The 23056-nt window shown below is 37.2% G+C and overlaps 2 protein-coding genes across 3 annotated transcripts in view; one reads left to right on the top strand and one right to left on the bottom strand.

Moving 5' to 3' along the window:
• The first annotated feature begins 10 nt into the window (after positions 1-10).
• hspb11.L (heat shock protein family B (small) member 11 L homeolog) lies at positions 11-6616 on the top strand. Its single transcript, NM_001094357.1, is given in 5 exon segments — positions 11-193; positions 1396-1502; positions 2284-2352; positions 3241-3284; positions 6293-6616. Coding segments are annotated over 5 exon segments (420 nt in total). The 5' UTR covers positions 11-92; the 3' UTR covers positions 6392-6616.
• A 1479-nt stretch (positions 6617-8095) lies between these two features.
• Positions 8096-23056, bottom strand: part of dio1.L (deiodinase, iodothyronine type 1 L homeolog) — a 19054-nt gene continuing 4093 nt past the window's right edge. Inside the window, exons 2-5 of one of the 2 annotated variants that reach the window (NM_001353559.1) lie at positions 22072-22300; positions 21239-21382; positions 11467-11666; positions 8096-8415 (exon numbers count right to left, since the gene is read on the bottom strand). In NM_001353559.1, the coding sequence (NP_001340488.1) occupies positions 8350-8415; positions 11467-11666; positions 21239-21382; positions 22072-22297 (636 nt within the window). In that variant the 5' untranslated portion in view covers positions 22298-22300 and the 3' untranslated portion in view covers positions 8096-8349. Of the gene's footprint in view, positions 8416-11466; positions 11667-21238; positions 21383-22071; positions 22517-23056 lie in introns of those variants that run through there. The other variant, NM_001095667.2, reaches the window with a different exon arrangement.

Raw genomic sequence — 23056 nt, 5'->3', positions numbered from 1 at the left:
TGCTAGGCAACGGCTTAACAACAGGGGGGAATTAAGGGGAGCGGAGCTAAAGCGGCTGCCTGTTAGTTCCACGCCAAAGCTACGGTTTCAGCATGACACGGGCAGGTGACTTGTGCCTGAGTTCTGCGGGAGCGCGGGTTACACTGGCTACCAGCAGCGATGACAGACACCCAGCAAACAACATAATAGACGGGTGGGTATTGATGTGCTATGGCTTCTTCCATTAGTAGTACAGCCATGTCTCATTTCTTAGCTGCTGCGGGGGTATCATTTCATCAATGCAGTCTTTTCCTAGTTTGTTTTCCAGTTGTGGTAAAATGTCATTTGCAATTCTATCTACAACAACGTTTGCTGTAGTGCGTGCATGGAGTTCTTCTGAACAGTGCTGGTATACAAATAAATGATCATAACCTAAACTTTAGTGAAGGGAAGTGGCTTTGTCAGTAAAGGCCCCACAATAATGACCTTAAAACAACAGGAGAAGACACTTAAACCTGGGCCACCACTCGGTAGTCACCGGGTACAGATATTTTGCCAGTACGCGCAGGGCCAGATTTACATAGAGGGCACCCCTAGGCCTGCTGTCATTCGTCCCATCCCCTCCCTTTTATTCACTCAAATTTTCATCACTGGGACAATAGACAATGGAGATTCGTGCACGGGAGATTTAAAAAACAATCTGCTGCTCATCCCCAGTGTTTCTGAACCAATGTGGGTGCGGTTAGGCAGCATGCCGCCCCCTAAAATCCTGCCACCCTAGGCCTGGGCCTTGGTGGCCTCTCCACAAATCCAGGCCGAATTAATAAAACTCACCCAGTGCTATCACTCAGGTTGGGCTCCTCCAAATGTCTTGTATTGATTAATCAATCTGATGCTCTGAGATTTGGCAAGTGAATTAAGGGTTAAACGTATAATATTAGGCATTTATGGTTTATAAAAGATAGAATGTTTAAAATTACAGAATGTAGAAGATTTAATAAATCAGATTTTACCTGGACTGTCAATTTGCATATTCTGGCAAACCGTAATGTAACTAGAGGGGGGCGGGATGTGCAGCCAGTCCCCCCACACCCCTCCATACGCCTGGAACCGCCCGGAATTCTGCCAGAGTCAGTGGCGTGCAAGCTGCCGGGAGGCCCTGAAGGGGTGCGGACCCTGGCCCAATCGCACCCCCTGCTCCCCCGGTAGTTACGCCACTGCTGGCAAATGCCAGAGAGCTGCTGAATGATGCCATATTCACTGTTTAATGAGCCTGGGGCTTGTTTGTCACCTGTATATGTAAAATTCCTGGGCATATCTTGATCTGGTTATATTGGTATGTTGAGCATTACCAGATAATACTGTGTAGATTTTGTTTTTTCTCTCATATATACATAATTGTTTCCTTTTGTTTAGGAACACCGACACATTCTGGACAACTACTGGAATGTATCCTCAAGAATTCATCATCAGTTTGAATGGCATTCAGAAAATAAACAAGATAATCCTCCAGAGCTCATTAGGTATAATGGGGCAGGCATAACTCTAGTTTTTGGCATCTTCATCTTTGGTGTCCAATTTTCAGTATAATTGTATACTAGATTTCATTGTATTGTATACAGTTGTATTGTATTGTGGTTTTACTTGATGCCATAATATTATGCTGCAAAAAAAATATACATTGTTTCATTATTATTATAGTGTTCACAGGGTGCATACAAAGCATTTTCTAGCATACAGTTACCCCAGCTTGTACTGTTTCCATTATTACATTTATTGAACTTCTGTTAAAATGAGTAGTTCACCTTTAAATAAATTTTTAGTATTATGTAGACATTGGTTTTATGATATAGCGGTTGGTCTTCAAATTCTTTTTAGGTTTTTGAATTATTTATATCAGGTTTTTAATATTAACCATAATCTTGTTGCTAGGGCTTAACTACACATGAAATCAGGCATCATGTGGGAAGTTAGATTGGAAGATGAAAAGTAGATGAAAAGTAGAGGAATAACAAAGCAAAACTGATATATCACAGTAAAGCTGTTTATGGTTGCTGGGTCAGGCCCCCAAAAATGGTTGCAGGGCAGAAAGAAGTATGATGGGAAAATCATAAAAAATGTACAATATGTCCACCTATAAATATACTAAAACTGTTTTTAAAGGTTTACTTGCCCTTTAACTTAATTATATCACATGCCATGGTTGTGTTATACCTTTACTCTTACTGGTGTTTTTGCTGTCTGCCACTGTGACTCATACATTTTATTTTTTTTTAACATTCCTTTGACCTTTATGGTTTTCAGTACGATCTGTAAGGATTGAATCAAGCACATCCAAAGAACCTGTCAACTTTGAGCTCCGTCTAGAAAGAGGTCAGCATTAATAAATGCGCCATACTAAAATCTGATAAATGTTCTGTAATGTGAGTCTTTTGGAACATAAGTAGTAGAATTTATCTTATCTTTACAACAGTGGGTACTGCATTTAATTTAAAAATTTATTTCCAGATTCAGTGTTTTTCTGAGTTTGATAAAGTATATATTTTTTTGCTCTTTGCACACTGCCTTCTGCTCTTACCATATTCCCACAGGTCTCCGTGATCTGTTTGGTATGCAGAGACCTGCAGCATTTCCCATAATTACAAGGCTGACTGTGTTCATTTGCACTATATTGGTGAGGGGCGGAAAGCAAATAGGTGTCCTCTACTTTGCGCCTTACTCATCTCCTGATTAGGACGAGCAAGTTAGATGTGCAAATTAGAGAATGGCAGAAGACGCACGTCATAACGGGAGCATGTCCTTACCTCCTGCCCTATGGCAGGCACTAAGGACAAGGCTGGCCCACAACTGCTGATACTGCACTTTGCTCCTCATTCCGGGTGGAGCATGTTCTTTGTGCTCTTGCACTTGCACCCTGGGGAAATGTAAACAAACCCTACCTTAATAATCAGACTGTTTTTTCAGTCTCATAAAACTGCTGCATGATTTTGAATAAAATATTATAATTCTGTTTTTTATTTGCTATTCTATTACTTTTTAATTATGAAGCTTCTGAATGTATTTGATCTCCATTGCCTTTCCTATACACATATTTAATAAGTGCAATACAGATGAGTGGTGCATGTTGCTTTGAGAAAGAACTTTTTTGTGTTTGGAATTCAGTACCAAAGAAATCTGCAACTGTTTGCTCTGATCAGATGACAGAACTCAATTTAAATTACATATTAATGTTTTTATGCTTAATATCTCACATTTTTCCAGATCTTGAAAATACTGAAGAGCATCTACAGTTTGAGGAGTTTACTGTAAGTATGTCAAATAGCATTAAGTACCTCCCAAATATTAAAACAGTGCAATAAGCTTGGGAAGTTCAGCTTTTAATACGTTTTTAATTTTTTTTGCATGTATTCTGCTTTAAAAACAAACATTTTAAACACGATTCTTCAAAGTCATATCTTTGCCTTAAAGTTAACCTTTAAAACAACACAGTAACATAGTAAGTAAGTTTGAAAAAAGACAAATGTCCATCAAGTTCAACCTTTTAACATTTTTTTTAACCTGCCTGCCAGTTGATCCAAAATACCCCATCTGAAGCCTCTCCAATTTGCCTCAGAGGGGGAAAAAATTACTTCCTGACTCCAAAATGGCAATCGGACTAGTCCCTGGATCAACTTGTACAATGAGCTATCTTCCATAACCCTGTTTCCCTCACTTGCTGAAAATCTATCCAACCCCTTCTTAAAGCTATCTAATGTATCAGCCAGTACAACTGATTCAGGGAGAGAATTCCACATCTCACAGCTCTCACTGTAAAAAACCCCTTCCGAATATTTAGGCGGAAACTCTTTTCTTCTAATCTGAATGGGTGACCTTGTGTCAGCTGGAAAGACCTACTGGTAAATAAAGCATTAGTGAGATTATTATACGATCCTCTTATATATTTATATAGTTATCATCTCACCCCTTAAGCAACTCTTCTCCAGCATGAACATCCCCAATTTGGCCAGTCTTTCCTCATAGCTAAGATTTTCCATACCTTTTACCAGCTTAGTTGCCATTCTCTGTACCGTCTCTAACACAATAATGTCCTGTTTGAGTGATGGAGACCAAAACTGTACGGCAAATTCTAGATGGGGCCTTACCAGTGCTCTATAAAGTGGAAGAATGACTGCTTCCTGCCGTGAATCAATGCCCCTTTTAATACAGCTCAAGACCTTATTTGCCCTTGATGCTGCTGACTGACATTGATTGCTACAGCCAAGTTTATCATCTACAAGGACTCCAAGGTCCTTTTCCATAATGGATTTGCCTAGTGCAGTCCCATTAAGAGTATAAGTGGCTTGGATATTTTTACATCCCAGGTGCATGACTTTACATTTATCAACATTGAATCTCATTTGCCACTTAGCTGCCCAGATTGCCAGTTTGTCAAGGTCCTGTTGCAAGGATGCCACATCCTGGATGGAATCAATTGGGCTGGATAGTTTTGTGTCATCTGCAAACACTGATACATTACTTACAACACCCTTCCCTAAGTCATTAATGAACAAGTTAAATAAAAGTGGACCCAATACCGAGCCCTGAGGGACCCCACTAAGAACCTTACTCCAAGTAGAGAATGTCCCATTAACAACCACCCTCTGTACCCGATCCTGTAGCCAGTTTCCTATCCATGTGCAAACGACTTCATTAAGCTCAACAGACCTTAGTTTAGAAAGCAGTCGTTTGTGGGGCACAAATCAAATGCTTTGGCAAAATCCAAATGGATCACATCTACTGCCCCCCACCCCACTGTCCAGCATCTTACTTACCTCATCATAACAAGCAATCAAATTTGCCTGATATGACCTATCCTTCATAAAGCATGCTGATTGCTGCTCATAATGCCATTTACTAACAAGCCTTCAAATAATTTGCCCCCCACAGATGTCAAATTGACTGGCCTATAATTTTCAGGCTGAGATCGTAATCCCTTTTTAAATATTGGAATGCCATCATCTTTTCTCCAATCCATAGGTACCATACCGGAAGAAAACAAATCTGAGAAATTCAGAAATAGGGGCTGGTCTAAAATGGAACTAAGCTCTCTTAGAACCCGGGGGTGTATGCCGTCAGGCCCCGGACCTTTGTTTACATTAATTTTTATTAAAGCTTTATGGATCATATCCTGAGTCAGCCACTGAGTAGATTGAGCTGAGCCATCAGTGCAGCTATGAAGTGAGCCTGGGAACTCAGACTCCTCTATTGTATACACTGAAGAAAAGAATTGGTTTAGCAAATTTGCCTTTTCTGTATCTGTTACAACCATACTGGTACCATTATTTAATGGAACAACAGTCTCAACCTGCATCTTTTTACTATTAATATATTTAAAAAACAATGTAGAGAGCTGAAATATTAGCCAACTTGGAGTTGCTTTAAAGGTTATCTGTTTGCTGGGAAATATATATAAAATCAAAATAAGATCAATAGCAGAAAGTCTGAAAACCATACACACTAAAAAATAATTATAACAATAAAAGTAAAGCCTCACGGTCTCATTTTTGATTGCCTAGGTCAGTGACCCTGGCAACCAGATAGAATTTTTGGTTGCAGTCTGGAAAGGCAGAATAAGAAAACTAATAAGTGAAAAAGTATACAAAATATAGGGCGATAAATTGAAGAAAGGCACATCTAAAACATATTCAAATGTGATGCAAAGGTGAACTTTTGTATCCCAATGGAAAACTCAATAGATTTGTGTCCATTCTGTACTATAAAGGAGCAATATACAACTTGAGCCCAATAAATAGGGTTAGAGATGAAAACTGCTTTTTTTATTTACAAATTATTTAATTCTATCCTTTACCACAAACTTGGTTCTTTGGAGTAATTGTAGGAAGAAGGGGATGTGTTTATTAATATTCTTCCAGCTAATGAGACCCTTCTTTTCTATAGATCTAACACAGGCAATAAGGAGAGGACAGAATTTGGCAATTGTAAAGTGTGCAATATTTCTTTCTAACCCTGTTAATTTACCATAGAGGTAGTATGATTTCAGTAAAATCTATTTTTATACAATATTTTCTAACAACAAAGAAATTTGCTCCTTAGAGCCAATCAGTATCTAAATCCTGCACAAAGTTTTATCCAAAGGAATCTTAAAAACTATAACTGATTCGGTACGTACCTAGTAAGTTTATTCTATTAGAAATATCAGCAGCCTATATTTCATGATAACTTGACTTGAAACTTTGTTGTTTATGCATAAATCGGTGTGGTCACATCTACATGCCTACTTTTGAATAAATAATACACTTATTTTTTTCCCCAGCTCCCGGGCATTCAAGTTGCACATATTCGTTTTGTGATCTTGTCTGGATTTGATCATTTTGCATCTGTGCACAGAGTTTCAGCAGAAGGAGATAAATAAACAGAATGCAGAGATCATATGAAAAATGCCAGCAACTTCATTCACCTTAATAAGCGCATTATTGCAGTCCGGTGTTTTCATTTCTCATACCAGTGACAGAGAAAATATATGCTGTATATAAAGGCTGGTTATAATATAAAATACTAGACTGGAATAGTTCCCAGAACGTTTTCATAAAATTTTGTAAATATTATTAAATATTTTCGTAATTTTTTTCCCCACAAATGTGTGATTGTTTAAACTTTCTTACTTTATGTGAGCTGATTACCTGATACCTGTTATCCAAAAGACTCCCCAAATCATTTCCTATAGTGTCTTAATAAGGTTGACAGTTTATCAACTGTCAACCTTGAAATTAACACAGTAAAGTATTGGATTGCAAAGGAAAACAGACTCCTGTGCCTGAGTACCTGAAACAAGTTGCTTTAACGTATTTACTTGATTTTCCTTTTTTTCCAGATTTTATACTATTTTATTTTTGTGCATTTAGGTTTTTTTTTTATACCTTGAATGAACTCCCAACTCGAATGGTTTCTATTTTATGAAAAAAACTCAAATGGAAAAACCTCAAATCAATTTGGGGTTAACAACCCGAAATTTGAATTGAGTTTTTGGCGAGAAAATACTCAAATTGATAGAGTATTGGGGCAACACCTTCTGAAAAAAACTAGAACATCATGAAGGCTATTAACATCTTCAAATGGTTCAAGGGACTTCTCAAAAAATTTGTTGTTTTTTTTAAATGGATTTTTGGAGAAGTGGAGTATACTTTTTTGATGCAACACACAGTTTTTTTTAACTTTTGCATGCAGAAGTGCCTCTTATGCCAGTACGTCATGTAATGATGAAAGTTATTCCTTGGGTGAATAAGTCCCTCTGGTTTTGTGCTTTATACAGGCCACAAGAAGCATGTTTTGAATAACCCCTTTTGTCATCCATGCATCACTTTTACCCAACACCCCATCCCTCAAATAGCAGAGGGATTTCATCCCCAGTCTTTCTGAACCAATGTGGGTGTGGTTGGGCAGCATGCTGCCCCCTAAAACACAGCCCATTTTTCAGGATCTGTACTTATTCAGGTGCATGCAAGTGCTGAACTTTAGGAGGCACATTTATCAAGGGTCAAATTTCAAATTTCACTCCCATAAATTCGAAATTTTATCAAAATGTATTAATAAAATAGATTTTTTTTCTTTTCAGCTCGGACAAATTGAATCGACCCGAAAAATCAAATCGAATTTGAATAAAAAAAACAATTCGATTTTTTGAAGGCTGCAAACATCTGCAAATTGATCCATGGACCTCTCCCATTGACATGTACATAAATAGTTTAATAGTCAAATTTGAGTTCTTCAAGGGCCACAGTATGATAAATCTCGAAATTCGTATTAAAACTCGAATCGAGTTTGGATAATTCAAAATTCGAATTTGAGAGTTTCGACCAAAAAAAAAAGAAATTCGAAAATTCTAATTTTTTTCATGAAACAGTCCCTGAATGCAAAATAATGACGGACACTTTTGTTTCCAAAAGGTTCCACAGAAGCCTGACTCCCTAAGCTTTGCATAATGGTCTCTTAGGTGCAAGCTTGGCTTTGCTTCTTCTTGGTATGTCTCAACATGTACCTAAAACAATGTGTTTTCATTGTTTATTTCTATTCATTACCCAATTAAGAAGTATAAAATTAAAGAACCTAGACAGTAGTATAAATTGGTCTTAAAAATGCTTTTATTATTTAATTAAACACCCACAATGCTTTGCAACATCAGGTAGAAGCCGTCTGCACTTTAAGCTGCAACCGTCACAAACAAATACATTGTGGAGTTGTAGAGCCTTTATTTATGAGCTATAACTCAAATAAGTGGAAAATGTTCTTGGACATGTAATATAGAGCAATTTTTGTCTGGTCTGTAGTGCTTGCATTGTTCAGCCGGTGTTCTTAAACAAAATGGAATCATGATTATTTCTTCTTTTCAAGTACAGAACACACTTCTTCTGGCTTGTAGCCCCAGGGACCCATCTTGCCCTATAAATGCAACAATCCCAAATTAGTCTGCAGTTAATATATAGGGAATAATGTACCCTTATTGTAAAATATTACAATACCATTAGTTACAGAAGGTGACTTTTATAAAACACAAATTCAAGTGAGTCATGTGAAATATCATTAATAGCATCAATTATAACAGATGGCAACACTAAGCACTATTTAGAAGCATATACAGGTGTAAGACCGGTTATTCAGAATGCTCGGGACCTGGGGTTTTCCAGATAAGGAGTCTTTCTGTAATTTGGATTTCCATACCTCGTCTCCCAAAACATAATTTAAACATTTATTAAACCCAATAGGATTGTTTTGCCTCCAATAAGGAAAGAGTATTTATATCTTAATTGGGATCAAGTACAACATCCTGTTTTATTATTAGAGAGAAAAAATAAATTCTTTTTAAAATTTTTAATTATTTGATTATGGGAGATGGCCTTCCTGTAATTCCGAGCTTTCTGGATAATGGGTTTCCAAATAAAGGATCCCATACCTTTATTTTTAGCCATACATTTAGCTATAGTGTCCTCTATAGATGCTGTCATCTTTTACATAGTGGACTGCAGAAAAATCATGTCTGCAGAGAATGTAATCAGCTTTATTCAAGCCTTTAATGGAGTGGAGTGGTATCATAAGGAGCTGTTTCAATAGGTTGACCATTTTTATCTAGCATTCTTTAGCTGTGGGGCAAAAACCATCAGATGTGTGTCAAGAATATAATTATGTTTTGCGATTTTCCAAATACCTGTAAAGCTAAACTGGCCTCATCAGTTGAGTCAACTGTTAGAGCAACAATTCCATTGCATTTCAAAGAGTGAGGAAGGTGCAGTAACTGCCATTTCCTTCCAGCCAATGTTTTGTGCATTGATGCATTTTCGACTGAGAACCCAAAGAGTAATGTTAAGCTTAAACCCCCTGAAAGCTATGTTTTTCTGTTCTTATCCACATTACATATGTTGCTCAATTATTCAGTTATTTTCATTAATTTCAAACTGCTTTTGCTGAATTCATAGCGATCTATTTTTAACATTTGCACTTTAAATTTGCACTCGTTAACTATAATGTTCCCTGCATTCTCAGGCATATACTGTATTGTGACTCTGCACTGGAGCAGAAAGATTTGAAAGTACTTACAGTATGTATCCAAGTAAATATGGTAAGGTTGTAACCCATCATGCACCCATTTACTAGATGCCTGGCACTGATTTTTGCATAGCATAGGATGACTGCTAGTTATTTATCATTCACATTCTGCTAGTTTAGTTAAAGGAACAGTAACACCAAAAAATGAAAGTGCTTTAAAGGAGAAGGAAAGGTAAAAACTAAGTAAGGCTTATCAGAAAGGTCCATCTAAATATACCAGTAAACCCCCAAAGTAGTGCTGCTCTGAGTCCCCTGTCAAAAGAAACACAGCATTTCTTTCCTTCTATTGTGTACACATGGGCTTCTGTATCAGACTTCCTGCCTTCAGCTTAAACCTCATTACCCTGGGCAAGAGCATGCTCAGTTTGTTCCTCTTTCCCACCCCCTCCCTTCTCTGCTGTAATCTGAGCCCAGAGCAGAGAGAGACTCAGGCAGGAAGTGATGTCACACCACGTTAATACTGTAGCTCCTATCCTAAACAAACAGAGAGCTTCTAGAGCTTTTTACTCAGGTATGGTAAAACATTATACAGAATAAATATAGCATTCTAGCTTGCACTATTGCAGCTAATCTATTGGCAATAAAATGCCTCTGTAGCTTTCCTTCTCCTTTAAAGTAAGGAAAATATCATGTACTGTTGCCCGGCACTGGTAAAACTGATGTGTTTGCTTCAGAAACACTACTATAGTTCATATAAACAAGCTGCTGTGTAGCAATGGCAGAAATTGAAAAACTGCTATATGGCACAGGTTAACGAATGGATAACAGATAACACCATTAGACAGACAGTGCTTATTTGCTATCTGCTGTGTAACCTGAGCCTTTTCTCCTTTGAATGACTACCCCTATTTCTACACAGCAGCTTATTTATATAAACAATAGTTGTGTTTCTGAAGCAAACACATCAGTTTTACCAGTGCAGGGCAACCTTGCATTATATTTTCATTACTTTAAAACACTTATTTTTTGACGTTACTGTTCCTTTAATAAACACCATTTTTATGTTCTCTTAGTCAAGACTTACACGGGTGTTATATATTGTCAAAATATGGAATCTTAACCTTGACTTGTTTTCCAACTTAAAGGAACAGTTCAGTGTGAAAATAAAATCTGTGTAAATAAATAGGCTATGCAAAATAAAAAATGTTTCTAATATAGGTAGTTAGCCAAAAATGTAATGTATAAAGGCTGGAGTGACTGGATGTCTAACATAACCAGAACACTACTTCCTGCTTTGCAGCTCTGAGTTAGTCAGATTCTTGAAGGGGGGCCACATGGTACATTTCTGTTCAGCGAGTTTGCAATTGATCCTCAGCATTCAGCTCAGATTCAAAAGCAACAGATATGACCCATGTGGCCCCCCCTCAAGTCTCTGATTGGTTACTGCCTGGTAACCAGTCAGTGGAAACCAAGAGAGCTGAAAAGCATTAAGTAGTGTTCTGGCTATTATGTTACACACCCAGTCACTCCAGTCTTTATACATTATATTACTAACTAACTATATTAGAAACATTTTTTTATTTTGCACAGCCTATTTACACCGTTTTTATTTTCACACTGAACTATTCCTTTAAGAAAAAAGACCTTATGTGACATTGCTGCGTACAGTTGTGCTATATAGATAAACATATACATAGCCATGGCATTCCCAGTTTCTCACTAACATGATTGCAGTGTTTTTATAAATGTAATTTTTTTGGTGAATTCCAAAACTAATATTGCACTTTCCCGAGGCTTAGCAACCATCATTGGTTATTGATGGGGTGTTTTCAAAAGAGCATGGTTAGCCCCATAGGTCCATTTTTCTCCATTTACCCTGCTGCACTGGACTGTATCCATGACACAAAATGAATAAAAAAACATAGAACATAGAGAACATAGTTTAGTCACCTTGTAAATGATTTTTCCTTCCTGCAAGATATAAAGTCTTTCGGGTAGAGCTGCATACTTGGCACTGCAGAGATTACTCATTGTGTCTAACACTACTGGGCAAGAAGGTGACTCTTCCATCAAGCGTTTGGCTGCAGCAAGCCGATCCTGGAGACTTCTGTGCTTTTTGATGTGAAGATTGTTTTTCAATGCCCATTCATCTAAAAAACATGAAAGACACTGGGCTGTAGAATAAAGCATATTTCCCTGCATTCTTTATTGTGCTTATGCTAAATGGATTCAAAAAACATACCTGCAATAATAAAATACTAGAAAAACCTGTTGTGGATGTGCAATAAATGTCAGCATTATGGTACTGCTAATTACGAGCGTTGTCTTATATGTCTATCACTATATATATATATATATATATATATATATATATATATATATATATATATATATATATATATATATATATATATTCATTATGTTTAAGGGCTCTTACACACAGGCGCTTTTTTGTGCGCTCCCCTGCTTTACACTTACTTACTCTTCCGTTCAGCTGCAGGGGAGAGCAGGAGTAGACATACTCAATTATTTTGAAGGGGGCTGTATTCACACAGACGTATGTTTGCGCCGAACGCAGGTGAAATGCAACATGTTGCGTCCCACCTGCATTTGGCTCTTCCATGCATCTGTGCGAGTACAGCCCCTTCACAATAATTGAGTGCGTCTACTCCTGCGGCTGAACGGGAGAAAGTAAAAACGCACGTGTGTAAGAGCCCCTTACCCTTCCAAAATTCACAATTTCCTTACCTCTTTGTGTTTGCATACTAGCTTCTATACCTAAGTTTTTTTAGTTTCTAGTAAGGTTATGTAATAGAAGACACTGCCCAGGTGCAGTAATCCATAGCAACAATTCAGCAGGTAGCATTCACTGGTCACTTGTTTAAAAGCAAAGATCATACTGGTTGCTATGGGTTACTGCTCCTGGGCAAACTTAATGGATTTTATTACATATGGAGTCTGCTGAATCACACCTTTCCATTTTGCTCGTGTGTGTGCACACAGGCTGATTGGATTCAAATCAATGGAGCAGGGGCAGGGAGCAGATCCGCTTCTCTTAGCTGGAGCCTTTAGCCTGTGTGCCCAAAGCCTTATAGACTGGATTCAATAGAAGTTGCCTTACAGTGGCATACCCCGTTCCCTAGTGAATTGAATGTGCATGTGATTTTTATCAGAAATAAATTTAGTTGAGTTTTAGAGCTCAGTGCTTCTGCTGAGCTGTGCTGGGGACTAATACCTCACAGAATATCTATGTGTTTGACTGGTCAAAACAGTCAGACACATTCGCCTGAATTGAAACACTCATCTTTTTGATAAATGTGTCAGTTCATGAAAATCTTTCCTGACTATCAATCAATCTAAAAAAAGATCAAACAGTTGCTGCCAATCTTTCTGCATTCCTCACATATCTGCCCCTATACTTGTTTAGAGATCTGCCCCAGAGATCATAACATCATTCCATCAGACCTAGATACTGAATTTTTTATCCAACAGTAGGAATGTTGACCTTGGCAATATGAATAGCAGTAGGAATGTTTTTAAAATTTTCTGTATTTAGTCGATCAACTCAAAATTATTTATTCAGGCAAATTAACAAAAATTTCAGTACCTACTCAATGAATAATTCATAAAATTGTAAATTGTTCAACAACTGTAATACTTTTAAATGCGTATCAAGGTAAGACTGAAAGGTAATTGAGCATTGGAGGAGAATATAACAATTGGCTGATATAAGTAGTGGGGAACTAGATTAGGCTTTTATTGCCCAACCAAAATATCTATGGCCACAACCTGTAGAACAACAGTCTGTATATGTGTTATGCCTTAAAAACCATCTACCCTGGCCTACTGTATTATACAGATAATACCACATGAGCCCTATTAGTATGTTCACTATGGCTCAATTAAAAAAACAGGGGCATTGTAGCTTTCCCCTTCTGCAGCCCTAAAAACTAAATATAATTTCCTTTTTTTTAAAGAAAAAAAACCAAAAAACATATTTTATTTTAGAGATATTTGTATTTATTTTTTAGATCATTCAGCACTTCTTTCCGTTTGTACTTTTTATATGATTGGATCTATTAATAACTTATATGGCATTCAGGTTTTAGAGAAATGGAGTTTTAAGTGTGGTTTCAAAAAGCTCAAATACTACTTAAATGGGACTTTAGATTAAGCAAGGGGCAAAGTGGAAAAATATAAGGAATTCACCATGTTTTTTTTCCATAGGGCAATAGTTATTTTCCAGAAGTCTAGCATCGTTGTACCTGAAACAAACTTTTGAGTCAGCTGTCAATGGGATTTGTGAGTGATTCCATTGGCACAAATATACTGTGTGCAGGTTGCAGCATGCAAAATCACTATTTGTTTTACTTTTACTATTTAGAGTTACTTTTTGTTCCTTTATATATTTTTAACCCAACCAATAGCTTATACATTTTAATATGTATTAATGATTCTGGATTATGCCACTAGATGGAGCATGAACTAAAAGCGGTCATTGAAGTAATTATTGGTCCTGCTGCAAAGATTTCACATAAAACCTTAAAGGCGGCCTATGCTAACTTTTTCACTCATTTGAACTTGCAGAACTTGTGTCCAGGAGTCTCGCAGTGCTCTACTCCCAGTGCCCTCCAGTGTTCCCGATTTTCCTCATTGAGATGAACATAAGCTAGGGGACATTTAAGGGGCAAGATGGGGGATGCCCACTTGCCTCCTCCTATCCACCCTTCATGAATAAAGCACTGCTGAATGCAGGCAGAACTGTATTCATGGGGGAAAATGCAAGTCTCTGCGAGAGTGCAGAGACCTAGGGAAATTTAGAAACAGATGAACTCCCAAAGTTTTTTGCACTTGCCACCCTGCCATGCACTTAGTAAATTACCCATTGTCTTCAAAGTACCAAGGCAGTACCTCTAATCTGTAAATGTTAAGACACTGAGGGGCATATTTATCAAAGGTCGAGTTGTGTTTTCCCGAGTTATTCGAGGGTAGTTTTCAGTTAAAGACTAAAATTTTTGGGGGGAAAATTTTTTTTTGGGGTTTTGTAAAAAAAAACCCTCACATATTTAGAGATTAATTATACCTTGAAGCTTTATATAGCTGGAATCCAAAAATACTTCAGCTAAAACCTGTCAAATCATGTAGAAGTCAATGGCAGAGGTTGCTTGGACCATTTGAAGATGTTAATAGCCTTCATGATATTCGGTTTTTTTTCCATTCAAGTTTTTTCTTACATCGGAAAATATTTGAGTTGTGATTCATTCCAATTATGAAAAAACCTCACAAACCTCTAAAACTCAACTTTGGATAAATAACCCCCTTAAATGAGAAGGAAAGGCTATTTATTTGGGGGTGCCAAGTTTTAGGCACCCCCAAGTGATTGTATTACCTGAAACCCGGGCCAGTGCTCCTATCAGCAGAAAACTGCACTGGTTTGGGGGTTCTTCCAGTGAGCACCATGGAGCAAACAGCTTCTGGCTTCTTCTTTCTTCGTGCAGGTGCGCATGCATAGTAGCGAGAAAAGTCGAACTTTAACGAAGAAGTCGGCTATTTCATTCTACTGTGCATGCTTCTGCCCTGGGAAATTTGAATAAAGAAGAAGAAGAAAGCCAGTCGTTCTGTGGTGCTCTCTGGAAGAACCACTGGCCCGGGGTTTCAGGTAAGACTATCAATCACTTGGGGTGCCTAACTTTTGGCACCACAATTAAATAGGCATTTCCTTCTCCTTTAAATGCGAACGAAAGCTTAAAGGAAAACTATACCCCCAAACAATCTCCAATCTGATAATTAAGGAGAGCACTTTAAAGCAATACTGCTGTGATTAGATTTTATTTGTAGACTACTGTTCACACAACATGTTTTGGGCCTTGCGTGCCCTTTCTCAAGTGTGATACAAAACAGAATGTGCAAGCATTATAAACACACTCGTCCCTTCCCCCCTCACAATTCCAAAGGGTGATTATTTCAGGTGTGTTCATAATCTCTGCATCAGAAAAAGGACTTTTATGGGGAAGTAAAGTCACTATACAGAAAATCCATATACTGTACATCAAAGTCCATAAAGCAGTTGTTCAGTTCAAAATGTGGAAAAACCTTGTGCATAAGCAGTGAAGTGACACCATTCTTGTAACAATCACTGTAAAGAAACAAGTTGTTAAACTTAATCTTTAAAAGCATCCTATCTCCATAAAGATAAAAATTTGTAACATTTTTAGATAACAAGCAGTTTGTTGCCACAAGAAAAGCACTGTGCATAAGAAGTATAGCAAAACCATTTCTGAAACACTCACTTCACTATACATCATAAGATACACTCAATAAGATCAAAATTACTGTAGCATTTTTAGTTAATAAACAGTTTGTTGCCACATGAAAAGTACAAGCAAAAAGGGCTAATACTGGCAAAAATTAAAACATTTAAAGGTAAAACTAAATTTGGCACATACCCCTGCTTAGGGTGTAATTGCTGCTCTTTTATCATTAAAGGTTCTAAGATTTGTCACCCAACTAAAGGGTATGGTGTCAATTTTAAATGCCACGCCACCTGTCACTCAACATTTGTTGTATACCTGCTAAAATGTCCCTGTGGCATGTTGGCCAGACAAAACGGGAGGTCAAGAAAAGGATCCAAGAACATAAGAAACTTCAAAGAAAACAGACACACAGGTTTTAAGAAATTTTACTGAAACTAAACATGAAAAGACACAACTAAAATGGTGTGTGTTAGAAGAAATTGCTGTAGAAAAAAAGAGGTGGGGATAGGCATAAGAAATTATTACAGGCTGAAGGTAAATGGATGAAATAACTTAACCAATGTTCCCCGATGGTTTAAATGATTTTTGGAGTCTCAAACCTTTTTTTAATAAGCCAAATGAACTAACAACTTTTCCTTAACCTTGCAGGTATTGAATACTGAATATAGAGCTTACAAGCATCTTAGATGGTTAAAGGCAACATTATTGCTATTATGCTGGTGCTATAAGAATATAATTAGTGGCCCATAGTAGGCTCTTATAAATGTGCAGTACTAGCCCTTTTTGCTTGTACTTTCCTTGTGGCAAAAAACTTTTTATTAACTAAAAATGCTACAGTAATTTTGATTTTATTGAGTGATGATGTATAGTGAGTGTTGATGTATAGTGAGTGTTACTGCTATACTTATTATGCACAGTGCATTCTTGTGGCAACAAAATACTTACAAATTTTTATCTTTATGGAGATAGGATGTTTTTGAAGATGTAGGGGCACATTTACTAAGGGTCGAATATCGAGGGTTAATTAACCGAAGTCAAAGGATTTACCGCTATTCATTTGATCGAACAATCGAAGGAATAATCGTTTAATTCCTTCGAATCGAACGATTCAAAGGATTTCAATCCATCGATCGATGAAATTCCTTTTATCAAAAAAACCTTGGAAATCCTATGGGGACCTTCCCCATAGGCTAACATTGATGCTCGGTAGGTTTTAGGTGGCGAAGCAGGGGGTCAAAGTTTTTTTAAAGAGACAGTACTTCGACTATCAAATGGTCGAATAGTCAAACGATTTTTAGTTCAAATAGTTCGATTCGAAGTCGTAGTCGAAGGTTGAAGTAGCCAATTAGATGGTTGAAGTAGCCAAAAAAAAACGTTGAAATATTTTTTATTCTATTCCTTCACTCGAGCTAAGTAAATGTGCCCCTAAGTGTAACAACTTGTTTCTTTACAGTGATTGTTACAGGAATAGTGTCACTTCACTGCTTATGGACAAGGTTTTTTCCACATTTTGAACTGAACATCTGCTTTATGGACTTTGATATATATGGATTTTCTGTATAGTGACTTTACTTTCCCATAAAAGTCCTTTTTCTGATGTAGAGACACACCTGAAATAGGTAATCACCCTTTGGAATTGTGAGGGGGGAAGGGATGGGTGTGTTTATAATGCTTGCACATTCTGTTTTGTATCACACTTGAGAAAGGGCACCGAAACATGTTGTGTGAACGGTAGTCTACAAATAAAATCTAATCACAGCAGTATTGCTTCAAAAGTGCTCTCCTTAATTATCAGATTGGAGAAATTACCTTAGTGTGAGCGGTTCCCTGCATAAGGATTGAGGCACTTTTGCTTGGATTCATTAAAGGCAGAGCGTTTGAAACCCCCCAAACAATGCAAGTCTCTATAAAAAGATATTACATAAAACAGCTCATATGTAAAACCCTGCTTCATATAAATAAACCATTTTCATAATAATATACTTTTTTAGTTGTATGCGCCATTGGGTAATCATAAATAAAATATCCATTTTAAAAAATAAGGGCCGCCCCCTGGGATCGTACGATTCATTGTGCACACAAACATACCAAAGAAACCATATTTGTTAGATCACATGAGCCAATTAAAAGACAGTTCTGTCTTTTGCTTCAAAACTTCTTCCTGTTACAGTTAGAGTTGTAGTATTTCTGGTCAGGTGGTCTCTGATGCAGCACACAGACCATCACGAAATGGTTGTTCAAGGCAAGAGATGTAAAAGGACAATATTTACTTAAGCATACATAACAGTTTGGTAAGATTCTTTAATATGTCACTTAATATCATATAAACTGTTGCTTTAGTATTCATTTTGGGGGGTGTAGTTTTCCTTTAAATAAAAAAGTAGCTAGAAATGTACATTATGATTTTGGGTTTGTGTACCAGCTCATGCCAACCACAACCCTTTAGCAAGATAGATCTGTGTTTCCAAAGATGCCCCAGTAGCTCTCCATATTCTTTTCTGCTGATTCACTGCACATGTTCTGTGCTGCCGTCACTTACTGAGCTTAGGGTTGTATGCACAATATACTGAATATATATATAATATACTGTAAATGTCACAATACAAGGCTGAGTAATTAATACAGATAAATACTATATGGCAGCACAGAAACCAGTGCAATTAGCATCCAAATTTAATAATCAGCCCTGTAGCATCAGCTTATATTACAGGCCAACCTCATTTTCTGCTTGGTAATTGTGATGACCCCTAAACTTAGCTTCTCAACAGCTGCTCAGAGCCCACTGAGCATGTGAATGTCGCAAACACTTTCCAAGATGGTGACCCCCTGTGACAAGTTTGAAGTCCTGGATCATTGCTGCTATTGAGTAGCTGAAACTTTATTCTGGTGCAATAAATTCATTATATAAAATATGGCATTTTTAGCCATATTTATTTTTAGGGTTTAGTTCTTCATTGATGCTAATAAACTAGTATAGTGTAGTGCAGATTAAGCTATGCCACTTCTTTGCCCAGCTTGCATGGCAATTTTGTTTATCTTTCCAGTCACTCCATAGATATTCTGTTTCACTGTACATTATCCAGTTCTTCAACTCCAGAAATATACTATTTGCTTTAGATATACAACTATAGTTTATAAAAACAAGCTACTGTGTTGTGGGGGCAGCCATTCAAGTACAGAATAGACAGGCAAGTGTTGAAGAATCCCATTGTATACTACAGGGCTCACCTGTTATCTGCTCTGTGTCCTGTGCCTTTTATCCTTTTTCCAGCTTGAATGGCTGCCTATACGGCTACACAGCAGCTTTTTTATATATATATATTAGCAGTGTTTCTGAATCTGAACACACAGGTTTTACCAGTTCAATGCAATACTACATTATATTGTCATTACTTTAAAACGCTTTCTTTTTTTGGTGATACTGTTCCTTTAATATCTTTAATTAAACCTTCAGTCTCTCATACTTATTTGTTAAGTGGACAACAGTAACACAAGGCAAGTCAATGTCAGTTTTACAGTATGTTTCCTTAGGTGTAGGAGCTGATGGTTTTGTTCATTTTAGGTCTGCAATGTTTAGACTGGCATTTATAACACAAGAACTGTTTAAATACTAACACAAACATATTAAGATAATATTTATCTAAGATATTTAATATCTCTATACATTTAACATAAATGCCACAAAGGGCACAAATCATTGAAAAAGTTTCACCCACCGGAGGTTACAATTGGAGTAATCAACTTTTTTAAAAAAAAAAAAATGCCACCTGCAAATGTTAAGCCACCCATATGTGGGTGGCCATGTAAAGGGAGTAAAGAGATTACCGCTGTGTAAGATGTTACACTACATAAAGAGCAGTAAGCATGCTACTGCATGACCTTTACAAGTCAGCTTTATTCTGTGCACTGTACTGTATGCACATGTTTGTTTATATTGTGCTACACAGAATTATGCAACTTTTACAAGGTTCTATCTGAGCCTTATAGCAGCTCTGAGCTTACTTTGAGCCTTAAAGGGGCAGTACACCTCCTTGTTCCACATGAGTTCAATGAATAGGGCTGAACATACTGTTTGCATATTGGTATAACCAAAAATAAAAGTTTTTTTTGTTATTTCGTGAGCTAAAAGGCAATTGAGGCTATGCTGGTTTTGGTGCTTGCAAGCTACATAAAACAATTAAGAGGAAAAACAAATAACTATGTCCGCTATAAGCTTGCTGTCCATACACAGCTGGTCCCACTGGTATGTACTTCTCCAAATTCACTTGTCACAAACAACAAATAGGCAGCATTTCTGGGTTCTGTTAAAACTGTTGTTTATTGATATATAATTAAAATTGATATATGATTAAATACTACTTGAGGAAGCAAACCCAGCAATCGCAAGGGGCCCGGACTGTGGGGCCTGCTGTATAGAAATCCGCCTCACAGGTGCTCTGCCACCTGAAAAGCTACAGAGCAGGCAGGGGCGGGTAGGGGTTGCTATGCACACCAGACCCATCCAATGATAGTTCTGCGATGGGAGGGACATGAATTTATCCCAGTGGCAGTGTTGCTGTTATTTTAATGATAAATCAAGGTTTTAATGGAACCTCGAAATGCTGCCTAATTTTTTTATTTTGTGACTAGACAATAATATTACCAGTATAAAAACACTCCCTTCGTTGTGACTGTTTTGTTAGCAGGAGTACATTATGCAGGGGATTTAACTCCCAAGAATAAAATACAGAGTTACTATTTCCCTGTTTACTCTGTTTAGTTCAACACAGAGACCTATGTGGGTCTATTTTGACATACCCATGTCTGACCTGTACCTCCAGCCTGATCCATACCAGTTTACCTGCATTCTGGCCTTAATCTAATTTCATCTCACCAGCCCCCAACAAGAGCATGGCAAAAACTGAAAGTGATATCACAAAAAACGAAGTGACATTACAGAGTGTTCGAGAAAACAGTATTTCCCCCCCACACACACACACACTTGCCCCTTGTTGCTCGTCTGACTGTCCTGAAGGATGCCTGTGAACTGCCCACATAGTTGGAACATCAAGGACATTTTGCCTGAATCCTGACAGATTTGTGAGTATTCCACAGGTCCCCCTCACGGAGCATGAATCTAGCTCAAAAAATAACCAAAAAAACCCATCGAATTTTTTTAGACAAACAATAGGCAAACAGTATGTTAAGAACAATCACTATTCATTTAACTTGAACAAGGGGATATACTACCCATTTAACTTGAACAAGGGGATAAGTTATATAGATTTATATATTTATTGCATTGTCTGAGAACAGTAACTATGACATGTAAGTGTAAAAAAAGTTTACAAATGGGATACCACAGTGTATATTTTAGTATTGTGATAGTATCACAATGAGCGCTTATTTGTTGTACTGGCATGCATTGGGATAATTCATGTTGTTCAGTGAAATCAAGACAGACTCTCTCACTGGAAGACAAGACTTACCTGCTGCATGAGCCTCATCAATGTAGATGATCAGAAAATCTGCTATGGAGTTGAACTCATTCACAAGCTTATTAAATTCTCCCAGTCTGAAGAGGAATGGGGGTCATGTACAACTCCCAAAACTCAATACCAAAGGTCGTGTACCTAGTAAGAACAACATCATAGATTTATACAAATGTATCTAGTTTGTGTGAGAGGAAGAACTGTAGAATGATTTCAATTAGTTAATTTAAGTATGATCTACGATTCCCCCTCCCTATACTACATCAAAAAGGAACACACGTTTCACCACTTATAGCAGGAGAGCAATTTGTTCTTTAAAACATTCCTTTAATTTGGGTTTCATGTTGGCAACCTCTACCGGTACAGTTATAGGATCTGTAATCCAGAAACCCATTAACCAGAAAGCGACGAATTACGGGAAGGCCATCTCCCACAGACTCTATTTTAACCAAATAATTCCAAATTTGAAAACATATTTCCTTTTTCTTTGTAATAATAAAACAGTGGCTTGTACTAGATTCCAACTATAACTAATACTTAGTGGTTGGGAAAACAATCACACTGGGTTTATTCAATGTTTAAATTATTTTTTATCAGACTTAAAGTATGGAGATTCAAATTATGGCCGTGGGCGTTCTGGATAACAGGTCCCATACCTGTACTATATATCAGAACCTGTTACCATTTGTATTAGAACAGTAAATATACCTAAACTAAAACAGACTAACTAACAAGTTCAGTGAAAATTATAAAAATCTCTGCCCGTCAATTTGTTACCCTAGGCAAAGCCTCCCTCTAGACAGTTTTAAAGACATACTATAGCATCTTACCTTGTAGATAGTCCCAAATATGATGTAATTCGCCACTAAGGTCAACTACAGGTGTGTTGGGGGCACTGTGCCCCACAAAAGCCTCATCTTCTAGCCGCATCCACATGATTTCAAGGACAGACCTTAAGAATTTGTATGTAAAGAAAGTAGGACCCCAATCTTCATACTGAAACTTTGGGTCATGAACTCCTGATATTTCAAAACGAGACTTCAGCACAGATGCCATGGTCTGTGGGAACAAAAACATAAGGACTTTTCCCACAACAACATAGAGAAAGAGGAAGAATAAGATCAAAGCTTTCTGTATATATCGAAGCATCAGCTTAATCGTTTGGAGCAAGCTTTCCATGCTGAGACACCCAAGAAGTAGGTCTGGAATTCACAACTGAACTTTGTCTCTTATATCAGAGGCCCACACCTGCTAATGAATTCCCCCAGGGAACTATTTGCTGGCAGCAGCTTCTAGGTGTTTCCAGTCTTAAAGCATACTTGCTGGTGTTGACAGAAACATAAGCATGTGACAGTAAACTAGAAAAATAAAAATCTATGTAAAAAAAAAAGGAGTACAACTAAAAAGCATCACAATTAAGCTAAATGACATAATTTAAGAATTGAACATATCATTACATAGATGTGGTTATTTTAACAAACATATTTTTTTTCTTGCAAAAGGAAGTAAAGCATACACAGGGCAGTGCATACGTTCCATGCATGCTTATTATATGAATCACATTCTTTATAGTTTATACTCTTATGTGTTTACATAGCTTAAACATATTACACCTCTGCAACAGAGTATAAGAAGATGTATTTGCTTTCGCTGTTGTGCTGCAAAGTAGTATATATTTCATTATATCTCTCAGGCTGTAGAAATGTAATTACCCTTACCTGGCTCATTGCCTATGTACATTTTTCCTTTAGTGAAAGTTGCATCATCAAGATTTCTCTTTATGGTATTTAACACTACCAAATGCACATCATCAGT

The sequence above is a fragment of the Xenopus laevis genome, chromosome 4L (genome assembly GCF_017654675.1).
Source record: "Xenopus laevis strain J_2021 chromosome 4L, Xenopus_laevis_v10.1, whole genome shotgun sequence".
Classification (NCBI taxonomy): Eukaryota; Metazoa; Chordata; class Amphibia; order Anura; family Pipidae; genus Xenopus; species Xenopus laevis.
Note: the sequence above shows the minus strand (reverse complement) of the source record. Positions and strands in the feature narration are given on the sequence as shown.